This window comes from Micropterus dolomieu, linkage group LG19, assembly GCF_021292245.1.
Source record: "Micropterus dolomieu isolate WLL.071019.BEF.003 ecotype Adirondacks linkage group LG19, ASM2129224v1, whole genome shotgun sequence".
NCBI lineage: Eukaryota > Metazoa > Chordata > Actinopteri > Centrarchiformes > Centrarchidae > Micropterus > Micropterus dolomieu.
This window is the reverse complement of record NC_060168.1, coordinates 28,324,204-28,343,020: the sequence shown is the minus strand read 5'-3', so window position 1 is coordinate 28,343,020 and position 18,817 is coordinate 28,324,204. Positions and strand designations below refer to the sequence as shown.

The 18,817-nt window shown below is 38.3% G+C and overlaps 1 protein-coding gene across 2 annotated transcripts; it reads left to right on the top strand.

The window, feature by feature from the left end:
- Positions 1 to 10,158: 10,158 nt before the first annotated feature.
- On the top strand, positions 10,159 to 17,944 carry pcgf1 (polycomb group ring finger 1). 2 transcript variants are annotated; one of them, XM_046031607.1, is made up of 9 exons: positions 10,159 to 10,312; positions 11,379 to 11,484; positions 11,625 to 11,777; positions 11,985 to 12,056; positions 13,109 to 13,214; positions 13,363 to 13,405; positions 15,846 to 15,929; positions 17,321 to 17,401; positions 17,763 to 17,944. In XM_046031607.1, the coding sequence occupies exons 1-9, from the start codon at positions 10,226 to 10,228 to the stop codon at positions 17,811 to 17,813; spliced, it is 783 nt and encodes a 260-aa protein (XP_045887563.1). In that variant the 5' UTR covers positions 10,159 to 10,225; the 3' UTR covers positions 17,814 to 17,944. The 2 variants fall into 2 exon arrangements, with proteins under 2 accessions (XP_045887563.1, XP_045887562.1); XM_046031606.1 differs by having other exon boundaries at positions 10,160 to 10,312; positions 15,843 to 15,929.
- Positions 17,945 to 18,817: the final 873 nt, after the last annotated feature.

Sequence of the window (18,817 nt, the reverse complement as noted above, 5' to 3'; positions counted from 1 at the left end):
AACCACAGTCATCAAACCACCCTGACCTCCTACTTCAGTGACTTTATGGCACTTGAATGTCACGCTACTTTGCTCCTGATGAACAAGATGTCATTGTCACCTGAACATAAACATATATCGTTATTGAGTATTTGCTGAAATAACTGATCCATTTGCTTTTCTGGAGAAGTCAGTCTTAGATTCTGGTACCCCATGCATCCCAAACTAGAGAAAAGAGAAATCAGGGATTATGTGATTAACTCTCATTATTTCAGTGAAATGTGCAAAAATAACAATTTTACGCAAATTACAGAATACATTTTAATGCTAACATCACTGAATGTTCCTTTTGCATATGCATTGCACCTAAGGAAATAGTGCAGCCAGTGGTGCAGCAACTGCAGCCAGTTGATTGCCGGGAACGTGTCAATTTCCACATCTCAACACTAAACAAACATACAAAGCCACCACAATTCTATCCCCCTTAATCTCTCAGCCTACATCACAGACCAGGAAGCAGCCAGACAACCCCCAGCCCAAAGCCAAGGGCAAGCAAGAGAGCGCACCTTCGACTGCTGAGAGCAAACAGGGGAGAGGGGAGATCTGTATTTCACAAAGCAGGCCCCGGCACTCAAGGCTTGGCAAAAGTAAACAATAGCACTAGCAGGCCCATAATTGATGGCACCGTTCCTTTTTATACAGTAAATAGATGTCAAACAGTGGTGGAACACAGCGACTAGATTACAACAGATTTGCAACACCCCAGGATTACAGAAGAATGCTTTCCTTTGATCTTACACTACTTAGTCTTTGATTCCCTGTAATTACTCGAAGCAGCCGCTTTCTTAGGCAGAGCCTGAAAAATTATGCATGGCCTTTAACAATTTCTTAATTTTAGGAGGAATTAATGACTGGGCTCTGGTTTCTGTACATACTGGTGGCAAAGAACGTGACATTTGATGTAAGGGATAAAAGTTAATTTTGGTTGGTTTTAATGGTTGGAAAGGACATTTAAAACCATGTGAGAAATTATTTTTAAATGCACACATCTTATATATTGTATATATATATTTAGTCCAGACTGAAAAAGCTCAACAACTGTTTGATGGATTGCTATGAAATTTAATTCAGATATACATGGTGCTCAGAATATAAATCCTGATGACTTTGGTGATTCCCTGGCCTTTCCTCTCACACCACAGATGTCACGACACAAATGTTGGCTAGGCATTCATGGTTCCCAGAGGATATATCCACTTGAGTTTTCCTTAAGCACCACCATGAGGTTGGGATTTGTGGTTTTGAGTAAAATAAACAACTATTTTGTGGATTGCCAAAGGATAAATTGGTGATCCCTTGACTTTTCATCTACCATCAGGTCAGAATTTCAGTTTGTGCAGTACTTTAGTTTATGACCAAATACCTGTAAACAATATTCAGCCTCAGTACTTTGTGTTTATTACTGAACAGCAAATATTAACATGCTATCACACTAAACTATGATTGTGAACATCACAAACATTATACCTGCTTAACATCAGCACGTTGGCATTGTCATTGTGAGCATGTTAGCATGTTGACATTAGCATCTAGCTTAAAGCAGAGCTGCTAGCATCACTGTAGACTCTGTCTTGTTTCTGTATGATCTGATTTTTGAGAAGGATTTTGTAATTCTTCAAATTAATGTAAAATTTTAAAAAAACAGTAACACTGGAATTTTTTTCTAGAAAGCAGTATTTTTCAGAAGTTTTCATGGGTACATATTTTTACATGTGTGCAATATTTACCAAACCATACTTTGCAACTTTATCATTCCACCCTGGCACAGTGAGATGCTATAATCACACAAGATTCTAGACACAATGGCTTTAAATTTTAGATGCCTATTTGTCTGCAAGATTGTATTTTTGTATTTTTATCAGTATCAATGAATCATATCATATGCGTGCTATAATGATATTGTATAAACACAATACTCATCAGCTCCCATGCTGTGTGTGTGTGTCAGTGAGAGTGAGTGTTGAGCTTCGTGCAGATAGCTCTGCTTCCTCCAAGAGGTGGTGGCGCGGGTAAGTGATCTCAGCAGTTGCATGCTACGGAAGAAGATAGCAAAGATAGATGAAAGACTGCCTGCATGACAGACTGGAAGAGAAGAAGATGAGAAGGGGATGAAGTCTCCAAAACAATTCCATTATTGACTCAGTAAGTGCAGGCAATAAGGGTCTTCTCTTCTCTGTCCTCATCAAAGTTCTTCACAGGAGGCCAAAAGGGAAATAATGCGCCAGAAAGCTTGAACCAAATCACTTTTGGGCATCAAAGGATTGCCATTATCTCACACACATACACACACACACACACACACACACACATACACATACGTAAGCTCACGGCCTTCTTAGAGGCATCTTGGAGCACCGCAATGCTTTGATGTGCATTTATCTGGATGTTGTAAGCTGATGTTACAGGACCACCATGTTTAAAGCAGTCGACTGAGTTACAGTTGGTTGAAGAAGACCGATACTGATATTTGTGTAGACATTAAAAATAACAACCTTGCATGGGATTTCAACAGAGAGGTGCTCCTAATGACATACAACATATACAACAACTTCCATATAGCTAGAAGTAAGTGCATATCTGACTGTATCCTTGGGGGAAATAATATGCTATAAATATATAAAAATATATTTGACAGAGTATTGTACTTGGTCTTGAGCATGTATCTTTTTGCAGCTAGACGTCACTGTTTTGTCCTATCTATGTTTTTATATTTAAGCTTCTTATTTGGGAGAGTCCTGGTGGCAACTGCACCAGCCTTGTCAGTCCAGTTGGGGACCTTTGTTGCATGTCATCTCCCATTTCTCTTTCCTCATCTCCTGTCCACTCTCCACAGTCTCTTATCTAATAAAGAAAAATGACAAATTAATATGAATATTTCACATGTTGGTGTTTGTTTTTCACCACTTGACCCAATTTTATACCCATATCTTGCAAATGGTCAGTGTTTCTCCCCAAAACATTACTCTTCTATGAAGGCAAAAGGTTCTGGAAATGTAGACCATTATGGGACACTTAATCGCTCCACTAGAACCACCAGTGAGTGGAATAGTGTGAAAGTTGACAGGAATATATATTATGTCAACTGGCTACAAATGAATGCGCATGGGCGCCATCATGCATGTGCTATTAAAGTAAAACAGCAACCCACTCATCAAAACATTGCTCCATATCCTCTGGTGGTCAAAAACACAACAGTGTACATCTAAGTGATACTGCAAACTTGGTGTTTCCTTCAAATTAAGAATTTATTTCCAAAAACTATTTTATTTAAATATATTTTGAAACAGTGAATAAAATATAAAATATGATTCAACATTTAAGACAACTCATAAGAGACTCTTTACCTTGTTGTATATAGGGAATAATCATCATACCTTTTAAATGACAAAAAATGTTTGTCAGATATAAGTCCAATAATGACAAAAACCAACATATCGGTCTAACCCTGGCCTAGACGGCCTGTAACGGCGGCACTTGCTTAGCCTGCATCCTTCTTTAGGATTTAGGCGTGGTTTCCTCTCAGCTGAGTTTGTTATCCCTTCACCCTTATTCTCTTAAATGCCCATGAAGATAACGATGGCTGTGTGATAAGTGAGCGTGCACCTCTCTGCACAGAGCAGATACAGCGGATGACTAGAGGAGCAAGTGTGTCTCTCCTCTTTGTAGGTCTTAAATTTCAAAGAGAGATGTGGGCAGGATGAGTTGGGAATCTTGCATGAATGGACTCAGAAGAGATGAACAATTAAACAGTTTATTGAAATTTATATTCATACAAGAGCCACTGAAATCCATTGTTATGCAATGTACCCCAATTCATAAACAACATAATTTGCTTCTGAGTGGGTGGAATATGAATGCATGCAACAAATCACCTTATTTTAGCATGACTCTGTGTGTGTGTGTGTGTGTGTGTGTGTGTGTTTGAGAGAGAGAGAGAGAAGAGAGAGAAAGAAAGAGACACTCACAGAGAGAGTCTAATTTTTCATCACTGAAATGTCTGAAATGTTCATAGTTGGGTCTTGGGATTCATATAACCATCCCAGAGACCATTTTTGTGCGCTTGACACACACATGCCAAACAGGCCTGAGCTCACAGATACACAGATATTCTCCACAAAGCTACACACACACACACACACACACACACGTACGTGATTAATAAAAACTCACTCAATGACAGACAAAGCTCTATTGTGCCACATTAATAAGATTTAATACGGAGCTTTCTTTTTCTCTGAGACAGGCAGGCCAACTTGTTCTTGTTGGCAAACTCGTCTTATCTCAGCATCTTCCAACCGTGTCATTCAATATTTGGCCTCTAGCTTATCTAAACTGAGGACTAGAGTTTTCAGCATCCTGACTCCCACAGGCAGGAAAATGTAAAAGTTACAGTTCCATTTTAAGACTAAAATGAAATATATTTGGTTTGTAAAAGGTTTTATTACAACAACACAAAAAAGAGTGATGATCAAAGCAAGTGCCCGATCTCTATGTGCATGATCTGTTTTCATTATTTGCATGTTTTCTGCAGTGCAAAAGAGCCATGCAACAACTACTGTTATGAAAGACTTGATAATGATCAAATGTATCTCTAAAGTTTCACAGACTAACAAGCAGGATAGCTAGATATGCCACTTGTACATGCACCAACTGAACCCTTCTCATACTGATTTATTGTTATACAAAGCCCAACAAAATCCAATGGGCTTCAATGAAACCAGGGCATTTTTGCACTGATGATGAGGGAAGGGAACATGTTTTGTGTTACTTTGTCACACTATGCGGGATGTTGCTGGACATGTGTACTCCTAGAATCTAAGCTTCCGTTGGTGTGTGCTGGGTATCTTTTAAACATTACTATGCCTGTCGTCCTCTCTGCTGATATTTTGTAATTTGTTTTGTCTTTACCCTTTCTTTGTTCATTTCCTTGCATATCTATTCATTTATTCATTTATATATTCTAAATGCTTTTATTTTTATTCATTATTACAGCGTCATCTTTAACAACTTGCTTGTGATTTCTACTTTATCTCCCTTCCCCTATTTTTTGTATCTTCCACTCCATTCCAACTTTTCCTGTGTGTGTATGTGGCTATATTCTGTTATTAGCGCACGCATACTACTGTTTCTGTGCTCCTTTATACAAGTTTGAATGAAAAATGGCATTTTATATGGGTTTATGATACCTTTTTACCTTGTAGTCAGGGACACAGAGTGCTTTCTAGACAGACTCTGTTTGAGCTTGATCTGTGGGCATTGTCCCTGTCAAATAAAGCGACAAATATAAATAATGAATTTGGATCCAGTTTGTTTTCTGCTTTGAGCTAATGTCATGACAAAATGCACACACTCCCTGTACAGACATAGGCCTATTAGATGCCTCACAGCACAAAAACACACCATTATACTGTACAACAGTGTGTATTGAATGTATATGCACAGTGACATGTATAAACACCTGTATTTTGTATATGTATTTCTTTTACACTGTATTTGACTCCTTAATTTATTGTACTGTGTACTGTGTCAGCAAATCATAGCATCATCATCTAATTCCTGTGTATTTATTTTACCCAGCATTTGAAGGAGTTCAGATTGTGATATTGCAAGTTTGGGTTTTGTGCCAGGGGGAGGCCTAAGGGCTTGCCCTACATCATTCATTATGCCCTTGCCCATCAAGCAGAGCAAGCTGTACTGCTTTGGAGTCATTCCAAGAGGGCTCTTGTCATTAGCTTGCCACTTGGCGGCCAATTGCTGAAGCAAAAGAGACAAAAGCTGCAGCCCACCCCTGCATGCTCTGATTGCTCTGAGAGAGTGAGAGAGAGAGAGGGAGAGAGAGAGAGAGAGAGAGAGAGAGAGAGAGAGAGAAATGAGGTATGGGGGCCTCCTTTTTGGCATGGTGGAACATAGATTCTAGTAGCAGGGTGGTTATGTGGTTGGTTTTGGCACAGGATGTCCAGGACAGAGGTAAATGGGGTCTCTATCAGCTTAGTGAGTTTTCCGCTGATTCAGATCACATTAGTTTAAAGGAGTTTCCTCATGCAATTTCATTACACAGAGTAATATTTAATATCCAACTTAAAGACAGACACAGAGAAGAAGTCTATAATCCATTCTCACTTTTTTATTTCTGTCAGTCAACTTACTCAGTGACAATTTATCCTCAAATTCTTCATACTAGCACTGTCTTTGTAGTCCTGGCAGGTTTTTGATCCATCAGATAAACTGATAATTTCCAATAAAAGTGAAGGACGGGAGAAATAACTGGCAGATTTGCAGACACCAAGAAAATAGGGATTCTATTGTCCATGATTTTGACATGCCATGAAAGGCTTGGATTCGTCTTGATCCTCTCCCTTCTCGTTGGCTCTTTTGCCTCTTCACTCACTCTCTCTCGCTCTCCCGACCGGTGGATTTTGCCATGCTGTGATCCTTGTGTGCCTCCATTCCCTCAGGTTATTTGAATATTGCGTGGAGTCAAAGCCCTGTCAATCAGATAAGCAGTGACCTTGCAGACCCAACAGATAAGACGTTACATGGCAAGAGGAAATGGCAGACAGGAGGGGACACAAGGCCTGACTATGAGGGCTCGGTGAAGCGAGACTGATCACAGCGGCTCTTCAAACTCAGAAAGGCTGCCAAGAATGAAAATATATTGCTTGTGCCTTTTTTTTCCAATTTATATTGACTGATTCTGATTTGGACCTCATTGGCAAGTGCTTGTTTTTTCAATGGAAAAAAAATCACTGTGTGCAAGGTGTTACAAGTTTTCTGTCACTATGAATGGAAAAGGGAACATTTTCAAGAATGAATGATGCTTGTGAAGCCAACTTTATTAAGAAGTTGTTAGAGTTCCTTGTAATTTTTAAGAAATATTTCTCAGAAATGTCAAAATCCAAAGTAAACTGCATCCATTATTAGTCTTAATTATCACTGATAGACACCCTTAGACAAAGCATTCATGCCAGATTTAACAGTCTCAATAAATGGCTTGTACATAGCAATTTCAGCAGCAACACACTCACTGAGGTGGTTGGAATAAGACAAACTTGCCAGTCATTCCGTTACACTGGGAAATTACAAAAGAATGAATGAAGGGCGAGTCTTTGTTTAGGACGACAGCTTTTGGGTGGTCCCCAGGTTGGAAGCCCTCTGGGAGGGATCAAGGAGACCTCCGCATGTAATACCAATACGACGACCTGTTGAAACAGGGAAGACGCTAATTCAGATGTAACTCAGCCACAACCAACATTTTCTTCTCCGTTTGAAAATGTATTTTTCCACAAAGCTATTACTTTTCATTCTTCCCATAATTAAATAATTATAAGTAGTTTTTGGAAAAATAAACTGGTTCTAACCCACGTCTGAGTGCAAACCTCAGATCTATTACATTTATAAAAGCATAAGACATCTCACTGCTGCAAAAGCCTGACTAAATTCTAGAAATACAACATAACACAATACAAAGTGTTGATTTGAATAATATTGTTCCAAATACATAAGCCACATGATGATCTAGGGAAATGTTTTCTGGGCCCACACACTCTTTCTTTTATTTCAACACCCTACTTCATATTCACGCATATTTAAACATAGGTCTGGGAGCTGCCCAGGACAACCACATGCCTCTACTGCTGGCCACTGAGCCAATGGTTCGGTTCTTTTCTCAAGAGCCCCTTGTTGCTCAGGGAAGGGAGAGAAGTACTCATTCAACCCACAAACAGTCTGGGGGGTTCAAACACTTCAGTCACAAGCGCTCCTCTAAGTAAAAGGGTAACCGCTGCACAGATTAGATATTTAAGGCTGATATAAATCCCTACTGTGCATTGTGTTAAACAGCACCACACTTACATGGGTTGCAACTTTTTAAGAAAGTCAAATACATTATGTACATTCTGAACATTTACTGCATCTTATTTTGTTTTGTGACTGTTTTGCAAGATTTAAATGGAGCTAATTGTTTCAGCACATTTTGATTTATCTTTTGATACTACATTGCTGATAAGACATCTGCATCAAGGTGTATGACATAGTTTACCAGACCTAACGGGAGTGCGTGCAGTGGCAAGAGCAGCCCACCCTCCGTGATGCCTGAGTACTGTGGGTGTCAAGATGTCAGAGAATTCAGGTTACACGACCGACCATGTTATCTGTGTTGCGAGGATTGTGGTTTAACAGGGTTTCTCCCACAGTTCATCTTTTATCCTGGAAAACCTTTAGATATGGTATTATCTAAGCACTCTTTTCACCATGTTATGCACATGGTTTGAATCCCAGCATTGGTACAACACCATTTCCAGCATAATATTAATCTGGGCCAGTGACAGTTTGTGCATCTTATCAGCAAGCTTCTAAAATACCATTAGAGTTCTGTATATAACTGAACAGGAGATAGTTTGAATAATAACATAAACATGAATGAAATGCATGAGACAATAAACAAGGAATATAATGCTAAAGTTTGTTTAACACATGGAGGCTTTGTGTGCACATACTGTGTATAGACAACTCAAAGGCCTGGCCCACTGAACAAAAGATTGATGATAGTGAATTTCTAAGTTTTAATGGCATCTTCTTTTCAACAACCACATTAAACCCTTGAATGCATGAATGACAAAGCTTTGCCTGATACTACAGATTTCAGCAGAGGCCAAAGGCTGCAAACAATTGAATGAAGTGTGAGCCTGCAGTGCCCTCTATTGTCATGGAAATACACTAAAACGTGTATGAACACAGACCTAATCCTAATCTTAAAACTGCTAATTGTCTCATCGGGATGGAATCAAATGAAAAGTGCCTCGATGAATAAAAATTTTGAAATAAAGCATTAAGCATTAATCTATATGGACCATCCAAAAGGTGTTAATTTTAGAATTAAATTTAAGATCCTACTATTTGTGGATAAAGCTCTTAATGGCCCTGGCCTGGCTCCACAGTAAATATACAATATGCTCTTAATTTACAAACCCACCAGACCTCACAGTTCACAATGGGTTAATTTCAAGACTTATTAAGTTCAGCATTATTATAAAACATTTTACTTATCTTTATCATTATGTATTTGGGTGGTGATGGTGCAGTGGATAAGATGTATGTCTTTGGTGTGAGAAACCTGGGTTCAATCCCCCACTGTGACACTTCCACCAATGTGTTCATAAGCAAGACTTAGTTGCTTCAGGGGCATGTAACCTCTGTCATAAATAGCAATTGTAAGTCACTTTGGATAAAAGCGTCAGGTTAATGTAATGTATTTTTGCCTATCTGATTTTAATGCCTTTGCCTCTCTTTATATTCCTTCTGTTTGTTGATGCATGCCACTTTTTTTGCTTCTGTAAAGCACTTTTAACTGCATTTGTATGAAAATGGGCTATACAAAAAAAGATGAACTTCTATAAGTACTGTCAGTAACTTAATTTAAGGAATTAAGGCAGACATCCCAGAACAGGCAAATGAGGATTAAGGAATAAGGTAACATTTGTGAGTTTTTTAAAAAGCTTTAACTGCTTGGACAGGGTTTTGATTATAGTAAAGTCTGCCACTGTGTTTAACACCCACTAATAAAAAGGTTTGGAGTGAAACTTTTAACGTAGGCCTATTTAAATTAGTAGGCTCTACCTGACTGTCACTGAGTCTGAAGATGACTAAGTAAAAAATAATTAAAAGTATACAATTAATATAGTCTACTACACAGTTTACCATTAGGTCTAAATAAATATTGTTGGGGGTCAACACGATCTAAGATTTGTTGTTTAAAAATTAAAAAACATTGTTGTTGCTGCAGTTATTTTATCTAATGTTACTGCACAATGATTAGAATGATATTTATGGCACAATTATGCAGCCTCTTTGAGTAAGCCCCCCTCAACAACCTCTGTTGGTTCCTAATTCAGGAAGCACTTGACTCAGTTTCTCTTCTGAATGTAGACAGTACAGCATTTTTATTTGTTTTTAGAAAATAAAGTCAAGGAAACATGTAGGCCTGCATGCAGTAAGCATCATTAGCCTATATACATGTGAAAGTTTCTTTTCTTTTCTTTTTTTTGGCGTTGTTGAGCAGGCTTCTTTTTCTTCTTTACATTTACATTTATTTATTTTTTGTTTGTTTGTATTTCGCAGCCACCCGCCTCCTTCAGCTTGCAGAAAATGCCACTTCCGGTTTACCCGGAAGTAAGCATAAGTCCCAAACATGGCGGAGCAAGGTCCGATGGCCATAGCGATGCGGCTACGAAATCAGCTACAGTCCGTCTACAAACTGGACCCGCTGAGGAACGAGGTAAGTAGCCATGTTATTCGAGTTCGCCCGCACTGGGGAAGAAGCGTACGGGGAGTCAAACTGCAGCAGAGACGAGTTAAACACACGCACTAACGGGAGATCGTTGTCGTCTCCGCGGCACCAATTGAGAGAGGAAGAGCAGCGATGTGAAGAGAGCCGCGTTTGGGCATGCGTGGACGGTAGGAGTCCACCCGTGTTGTTCTGCTTTAACAGCGGAGCAGCGTGCCGAAATCCCGCAAACTAACTGTTATTTCGCTCACTTTACACCACACATGCAGGTGTTTTCTTCAGTTCGGTCGGGAGTTCACTTGAAGTTCAAACGATAACTGAATAAAGTGAGACGGTAACGGTCGCTGCACTCCGTGGGGTCCCTCTCGGTTAACGTTCATGAAGTAACATTAAAAGCGGTCTGTTTTGCCGTTGGTTTGCGTTTTAACGGTTTACTTACACTTGTTAATATCGTTCAATATGCTGTTAGTGATTAACGTTGGTTTAAAAAAACAAACAAACAATTTTAACCCCCCCCCCGACCCTATTTTCTGCTAAACGCTCCTGCCGTTCACATTTGGCTTTGTTTTGTGTGATAATTCATTAGTCAGCCTGGTTGGCAATATTTCTCATTTCCTAACGTTTTAACTTCCTTTGTTACATATTGAGGTCAAAGGTCAGGGTCAGCTGTCTTGTCCTTTTATTATCTGTGAAGTTTAATGCTCATTAAGTAGCCCTCAGATCAACATTTTTTAATTAATGTTCACACTGCCATCCATTATATAATCAAATGTTTGCAAACAGATGTGCTTCTCATCCAGTCAACAGTTAGAAAGGTGCTTTACTTAGTGTCTGACCCAAACAGCATCCAATATTTGTAGAGTCACTGTTTATACATAATAAGCAGCATTGTTGTTGAGCTATCTTAAGCCCACAGATCAGCATGTTGAGATATAAATTGTTTGGTTTCAGGTGTTATGTATGCTTTGAGTTTAAAGCTTGGCAGAGCAGAGGAATTGTGCTCATTTAACTTTGTTTTGGGTGATAAACAAATGTTGTTTTTTTTATGTCCTAACAGGAGGAGGTCAAATTGAAGATAAAGGACCTGAACGAACACATTGTCTGCTACCTTTGTGCGGGGTACTTCATAGATGCCACAACAATTACAGAGTGTTTGCACACCTGTGAGTTTAAACAGAGCCAGACAAAATTAAATCTTCCTGTTGTTATTAACTTGTAAAGTTCTGCAAGACTAGGATAGTGTTTAGCTGGATGAAATCCCCAGAATGAGAGTGAAACATCTTTCTTTCTTTCTGCTCTACAGTCTGTAAAAGTTGTATTGTGAAATACCTGCAAACAAGCAAGTATTGTCCAATGTGCAACATCAAAATCCATGAAACGCAGCCTTTACTCAACCTCAAACTGGATCGAGTGATGCAGGACATTGTTTACAAACTGGTGCCTGGACTACAAGAAAGTACGTACAAAAAACACTACTCTCTGAATCAGTGTTACGAACAGTTGTGATCTAAAAAAAGAGTTTGGTGTGAAATACAGCTGTAGACTAGTTTATTATCGACCATATTAGGCATTGTAAACACCACCTGTTTTTAGCATATTTGAAAAGAAGTATTGTCTCTATATTTGTCATTTGTGTCTAATATACATGTTTATGTTTGAATAGGTGAAGACAAAAGAATAAAGGAATTTTATCAGTCACGTGGGTTAGAGAGAGTCATCCAACCCACTGGAGACGGTAAGTCTGGAATTATAATATTATCTCAGTCTGTGATTATCTTTGTTTGCGGTTAGATTGAAGAGGAAACCAGATCAGTGTGTCTTTTCAATTTCTCTGTGACATCTTTCTTGCTACACTCTGATTAATGTGGTGTTTCCGCACAGCACTTTTCAGGGGTCACATGTAAACCACAGTGGCAGTACTATGACATCATTCACCTTCAGTTTGGTTGAAGTTGTATTTTGTTTTTCTTTTCTAAGAGTCAAAATAAGCCAAAATGCTCAAAATGGCCATATTTCAACGTATTGGAAAATTAGAAAAAGTACAGCATCTCTATGACAATATAAGCTATTACAATTAAACATTTATGGAAAATACAAGATGACATGGCTCAGCTGATGGAGGCTGAGTCCTTGTTGGAGCAGCTGGGGTTCAAATCCGACCTGCAGCCCTTTTGCTACATGTCACCTCTCTCCTTGACTTTTCTACCTGATTAAAGGCTAAAAAGCTTAACAAAGATATCTTTAAAAAAAACAAAACAAAAAAGAAGATGCCCTGTCACTTGTTTGTGTGGCAGTATTTGGGCTACCTGGTGGTGGTAACGATAAACGGTTGCAGTGACAGACAAGAAGCGAACAATATAAGCAACATTTCAAAATGCACCTGCACTGTTTAGCATTTTGTGACTTTAAGTCGAATGTTTTTCCAGTCATATATTTCGTCATTGAGGATTTCTTAAAAATGGTGCTAAAATATCATCTTGTCTAGTTCTTGTGAAACCAATATTTTGTATCATCTCATGAGCTAAATGTATCATCACGCCCCCACAGTGAGACAATTCATCGGACATCGGACTCCCTTGTGAAAAAAATTCATCATCCATCAGCAAGTTCTTCATGCAATTTAATTGTGTTACCAGGCATATATAATGTTTTGAATTAAGTGTATTTGGCCTGCAGTTTGCTGTTCAGTTGGACAGACTACACTCCAACAACCTGCCCTGTCAACTGCTAAGTGATCAATGTGTACTTGGATTTGAAAATTTGAAACCACTTTTTCCTTCTCACTAGATGCTGTACCAGATGCTACAGGTTTACCATACACAAGCTTTGACCATTCAAAAGCCCACTTCTACAGATATGATGAGCAGGTTTCGCTGTGTTTAGAAAGGCTAAGGTGAGTTTTTGTCTCTGGTGGATGCATCTTTTTTGTGTGTGTTTTTCACGTCATACAATCCATATGAGATAAGACTGATGTATGTAAATAAAAATGTTGCTAAATCTGTCAGACTTTCAAGTTAAACCTGTCTGTTTTGGCTTTACAGTTCATCTCTTGCTGGAAAAGATAAGACGAAACTTACTCTTCAGGTAAGACATATATACTAATAAACTTTCCTATGCATACAGTGTATATATAGCATTGCATTTAAATAAAGTCTGTGCACTGAGCTGGTTATGGATGCTTTTGAAAGCTACTCTGCTCACGGGTTTGTACAACCATGCAAAACATGTTTCCAGGGGCACATTTTTGAAGCCCTAACAAGTAATTTTCTACCCTTAACTGCTAAGCAAATACATGGCACAATGACATATGCAGCAACAGCAGAATTCAGCTGTCGGAGCTGGTAACTCTGTCTGCCTCATACTTACAGAGCGACGGGGATAAGTTGGACAAGTACACCAGTGAGGCTTATAATCGTTATTTATTTCCCAAGCAAACAGCTTAATTCTTAATTGTTTGAGAAAATGTTTTTGGTGTTTTCGACCAAGATGCTGACACAGAATTTGTCGTAATTAGTACTAATCAAGAAAATGTATTGATACGAACATCACACACCAGCGTTATTTCCAACAAATACCTTATGGCCTATGTTTTAAATTGAATGGGGCACCAGACAGTTAAAATACTGCTAGACATATTGTCATTTGTTAAATTATTAGACAGTCACTTTTCTATGAGTGTCTAAACTTTCAAACTCACAAAATGTGGCATTAAAGAACAATAAAAACAGATGTAACAATGTTGAATGCTACTTTGATTTGAACATTAGTGAAGTGTTAATCATGACAGTGATCCCAATAGTTTCCTTAGTGATAGATGATCGCTGTATGGCTGCACGAGTGTTGTACACAATGTTAATTTAGTGTTTCCTCAAGCCTATTTATACAAATTTACATCCTGGCAATTTAAATGTGGGTGTTTTTCAAACACAGCTTGCTCAACAATTTAAAACCCACTAAACTGAAAAAAACACCTACCTGGTCAGCTATTCCTGGAGTTTTCCCCATGCTACTGGATCCTCATGACAGGCTAATTTGGCGAGGGACGTGTGTGTGTGTGTGTGTGTGTGTGTGTGTGTGTGTGTAATAAGGGAAGGGGGATTGTATAATGCCTTGATAGGTGTGAATCAAGTCTTGAACAATGATCAGTAGGGAGCAATTTAACTGAAACGCATAGAATGAGTCCAGTGTCACTGTGCTTATCATCCACACTGCCAAGTACACACTGCAAAGACTTTGGTCAGCCCGCAGAGGGCACTGTTGTTTAACAGATTCCTGTGCGGTACTGCCAGTTTGTCATCCAAGTTTGGACTCACATTAAGGTTTCAAATTTAGTTTGTTTTCAATATTTTTTTCACTATAGCAGATTTGAAAGATTCTCAACAGACAAAGCTGTCAGTCATTTTACCTTTATTTTTAGTGCTAAGAGAAGTTTGAATGGGACGTTGGCTCTTTTATTTCACATGGTCAATGTGTTATTCTCTCAAGCAGAACAGACTCTTCCATTCCCAGCTCTCGATGTGCAGTTGCGTTAAACAGTTCAATTCAATTCAGTGTGCTTTATTTATGAATGTTTAGGTTAAACAATGTTGCCAAAGCAGTTTGCAGGATCTCTAACCTCCTGTGTGAACTTCTAAAATAGATGAGCTGACAGTAAGGACTACACTTATTAAACGTTTTAAAAACATACAAAGGTAAAATCCCACTCAGTTGTGAATTTGACTCTTAATGTTTTTTACATGCTCTCTCCCTTGTAACATCCAATCATAATGCACTGTTTTTACTCAGGTAGAAATTCAGTAAAATACATTTCTGCCTCAGAAGAAGAAATACTGTCTTGCACTGCGTTTAGGGGGGGAAAGGAAGTTTAGCTCTATGGCTTAAGAGTGTGTAATAAGTCATTTGGGACCGGAAAACGTCCAGCAGTACGCTGGGTTTTTCTTCACTGTAAATCTAACTAGAACAGGAGTATGCCACACCCTGTCGATATTCTGTTACCTTGTTAATAGTTAACATTTCTTCTATGCTGGAAATGTGTTTTGTCACGTTTTCTAACAGAAAACCGTGCAGTTTGTGACAGTAAAGCTTATGATCAACATTATGAAAACACTAAATATTTGAATGCAAAAAATTAAGAACACCAGTCGAGAGATGGCAGCCTATGCTGTTTTTAAGCAAAACTAAAGAGACATTTATAACAGGCCAAAAATATCATTCTACTCTCTGAGCAAAAGGTTACTTCCATAACAGGTGATGCTGCAAACCCAAAGCAAGTTCACAACAAATCCAAATTGAGTGAGTAAAATGAGTGATATGTTTCCATGGTACAGTTACATGTTAAATAGTGGACTAAACCAGGTATCGTAACCTCCAGTATAAACAAGAAATCAAGAGAACAAGAAATCCCCATAACTAACAAATGTACAGCTGGCTGTGATTTAGTGGAATTACCTTCTTGATTTTGACGTGTATTAGCCGTGTCGTTTAGTTTTTACAGTGTATTTGTTTGACCTTGTCTCTGCAGCAGAAGTTTGTTCGCTGTTCTGTCCGAGCGGAGGTGAGACACCTACGGAAAGTGCTTTGTCATCGGCTAAACGTGGAAAAACACCAGGTCAGTCAGTAATCATCACTGATTCTATAAAAGAAGAAATTGTGGTGTATATGGCATTACATTAAAAATGGTGAAATGGAGATGCATAATCCTCTCTCTGGAAGAAAAACATTACATTTCCAATAATTACATATTTGCCAATTTGCATGTAAACACATTCATGTGATTCATGTGGTGACATAAACAAGCAGATGGGCTGTGAAGCTAGCAAGACAATTATCACAATCCACTTTTGCTGGGGTGGGGTGGCCATGAATTTTTTTTCGGCTTCTGAAGGGGACGTGTCACAAAAAGTTTGAGAACCACTGGACTAGCAAATGTTTGGTAACCTTGTATATATTGGTACACACACGTAAATGCCGAGATATAAGTAACCTGCAGGTAACCATAGAAACATTACTTGTGGTCTGTGCTACATAACGAAGTGACTTATGCAGATATTTACCCGACTACAGGTTAAAGTGACGACATACAAACACTTACAAAATGGCTGACAATTTCAAGACACAAAATAGGTCGATTTTCAACGACTCCAAAACAACATATATGACCATTCCTCAAAACGACAAACGTAAGTCACATAATGTTAAACACATGGTTGATGATGTGAAACAGTTGTAGTTGGGTTAGTTTTACGCAACAAAGCTACTTGGTTAGGGTTAGGAAAACAGTGGTTTGGGTTCAAATAAGTATATTGTATGTATAAGTAAGTCACTTGCATAAATTTAATTAACTTAAAACTTTAAATATGTCAGTGATGACTCAAACTCCAGCTTTCCTGAGTGAGACTGTTTGTTTGACCCACCTTAACCACCTTAACCGTGGACTTTCTCACACGTCACTTGACTTCCTCCTTTGCTATCGTCATACGGCCAGTAGAAGTCATGGCCTGAAAATAAACGTAAATATGGGTCGTAATAAGCTGCCTGCACAATTGACCGATGCATCCATTTTTCTGGTGAGGCTGCTAAAATAAAGTGCTAAAAATACATTCTAACAAACAATTAATAAAACCATTAGGTCAGCCTTGTTTTTGAAATTTTAATTTCCCCATCCCTGCCCAGTTTTTCTCAGCCAACAAACTTGTTGATATCAGCCATGTTTCCCTGGTCACTAGATTTCCTGTAACTTGTTGAGTGACTTGTTGCTCTGAGAGTGGATGTTCTGGGAAGGCAGTTTGGGTAAAATCTTTTTCAAAATTGTGATTTAGCCAAACTAGCCATAAATACATTTGATTTCATGACAGGAACCGTGTCATCAACTTGCTTCAATGTGTTGAAGTGGGGGAAAAGTATCTTTTTATTAACAGCAAGCAGATTTCACATATAAAAATAATCACAGATGTTCCCGTCAGTTTCCCCTTCAACTGTGTTTGTGTGGTCTCTCTATAGGTCCAGATGTTGTTCAATAATGAGTCTCTGCCCGATCACATGACCATGAAACGGTTATGGCTCTCACACTGGTTTGGCAAGGTACGGTACAGCCACTGTTAACTAGTGCCAACAAATGTCATACATTCCTTCACACTTGAACAAAGTATTCTATGTACTGCAGGCCATTTGGAATATTAGGATAAAGTTCACTGGAGATGTGTAATGATGAATAGACATTTTCAATTATAAAATAACCTAATTAATTGTATTTCAATTGTCATATTCAGTTTCATATAAACAAAACACTTAAATACAGTGGTAGTGTGAACAGATTTAGCAAAATGTTGGATTTGACAGATTATGAAAAAATTAAAAAGAATTAAGTTTTAGTTTGTGATCTGTTAATAGTGACATACTTATCTAACACACTTATAATATTTTAAATATTTTTTTCCCTCAGGCCCAACCATTAGTCCTTCACTACACCATCAAGGACAAAAGGACCAGATAGGACTTGTTTTCACTCTGAGGACAGCTGTACATATTTTGTACAATACATATTCTATTTTAATAGTGTTTGTGTACATATACTTATTTTCCTTGTTTTGTATTTTTGAAAATAAATTTAAAATATGAAAATTATAGTTTGTATTACTTGCTTACAGTACAATATGCTTCTACATATGGATATACAGAAAATCTAAATAACTGTGTGTTTGTCACATGATGGATGGCGGAGTGATTATTAAATTATTGGGTTTGGTATTGTTATGTGACTAATCATGCAGTGATTATCTTTGCAAAGCAGTCTTATAGTCAATTATTAGTAACAGATGTTGCTAATAATTATGCGTTTATTAGTATTTAAGAGCAACTTTGAACGCCCTTATGTGTGGCCCTGCGACGGACTGACGACCTGTTCAGGGTGTACCCTGCCTTTTGCCCGATGTCGGGCGACCCTGTACACAGGATAAGAAGTTGACGACGAGTGATTGAGGTTTGAACCCCCAGCATGTTATAACCACATAGACTTACATTAGTTATCTTGTTTGCAAACATGCTAATGCGTGCCGCAGTATTTCAAATGCAACAGGGAAAATAAGTCAATTTAACCTTTCACTTTTTGAAGAATCAGATGAAGCATAAAAGCTGTGCTCCAACATGTTAAGGCCTTGCGTTTACCTTAAAAATCAAGCAACAAATTACACTTTTTGATTTTTTGTAGAAAAGTGTACTAATGTGCATTGACACCAGTTGCTTTCAGTCATGGAGTACTTGACGTTTTTCATGTTTTATTATGTTACAACTTTGAATCTCAGCAAATGTAATTGATCTTTCATCACCAATCATCAAGAAAGTGTAAGCAAATCTCTTACTCGTCTAAGTAAAGGCAATCTGTAGTAGAAGCACTTCCGGCAGTGGATTGGTCTGTATCAGCTATATGTCTGGACACTGCATTTTCCCTCAGTCTTTATAAAACGGCATAATCTCTGTAGGGATTGTGTGTCAACAGTA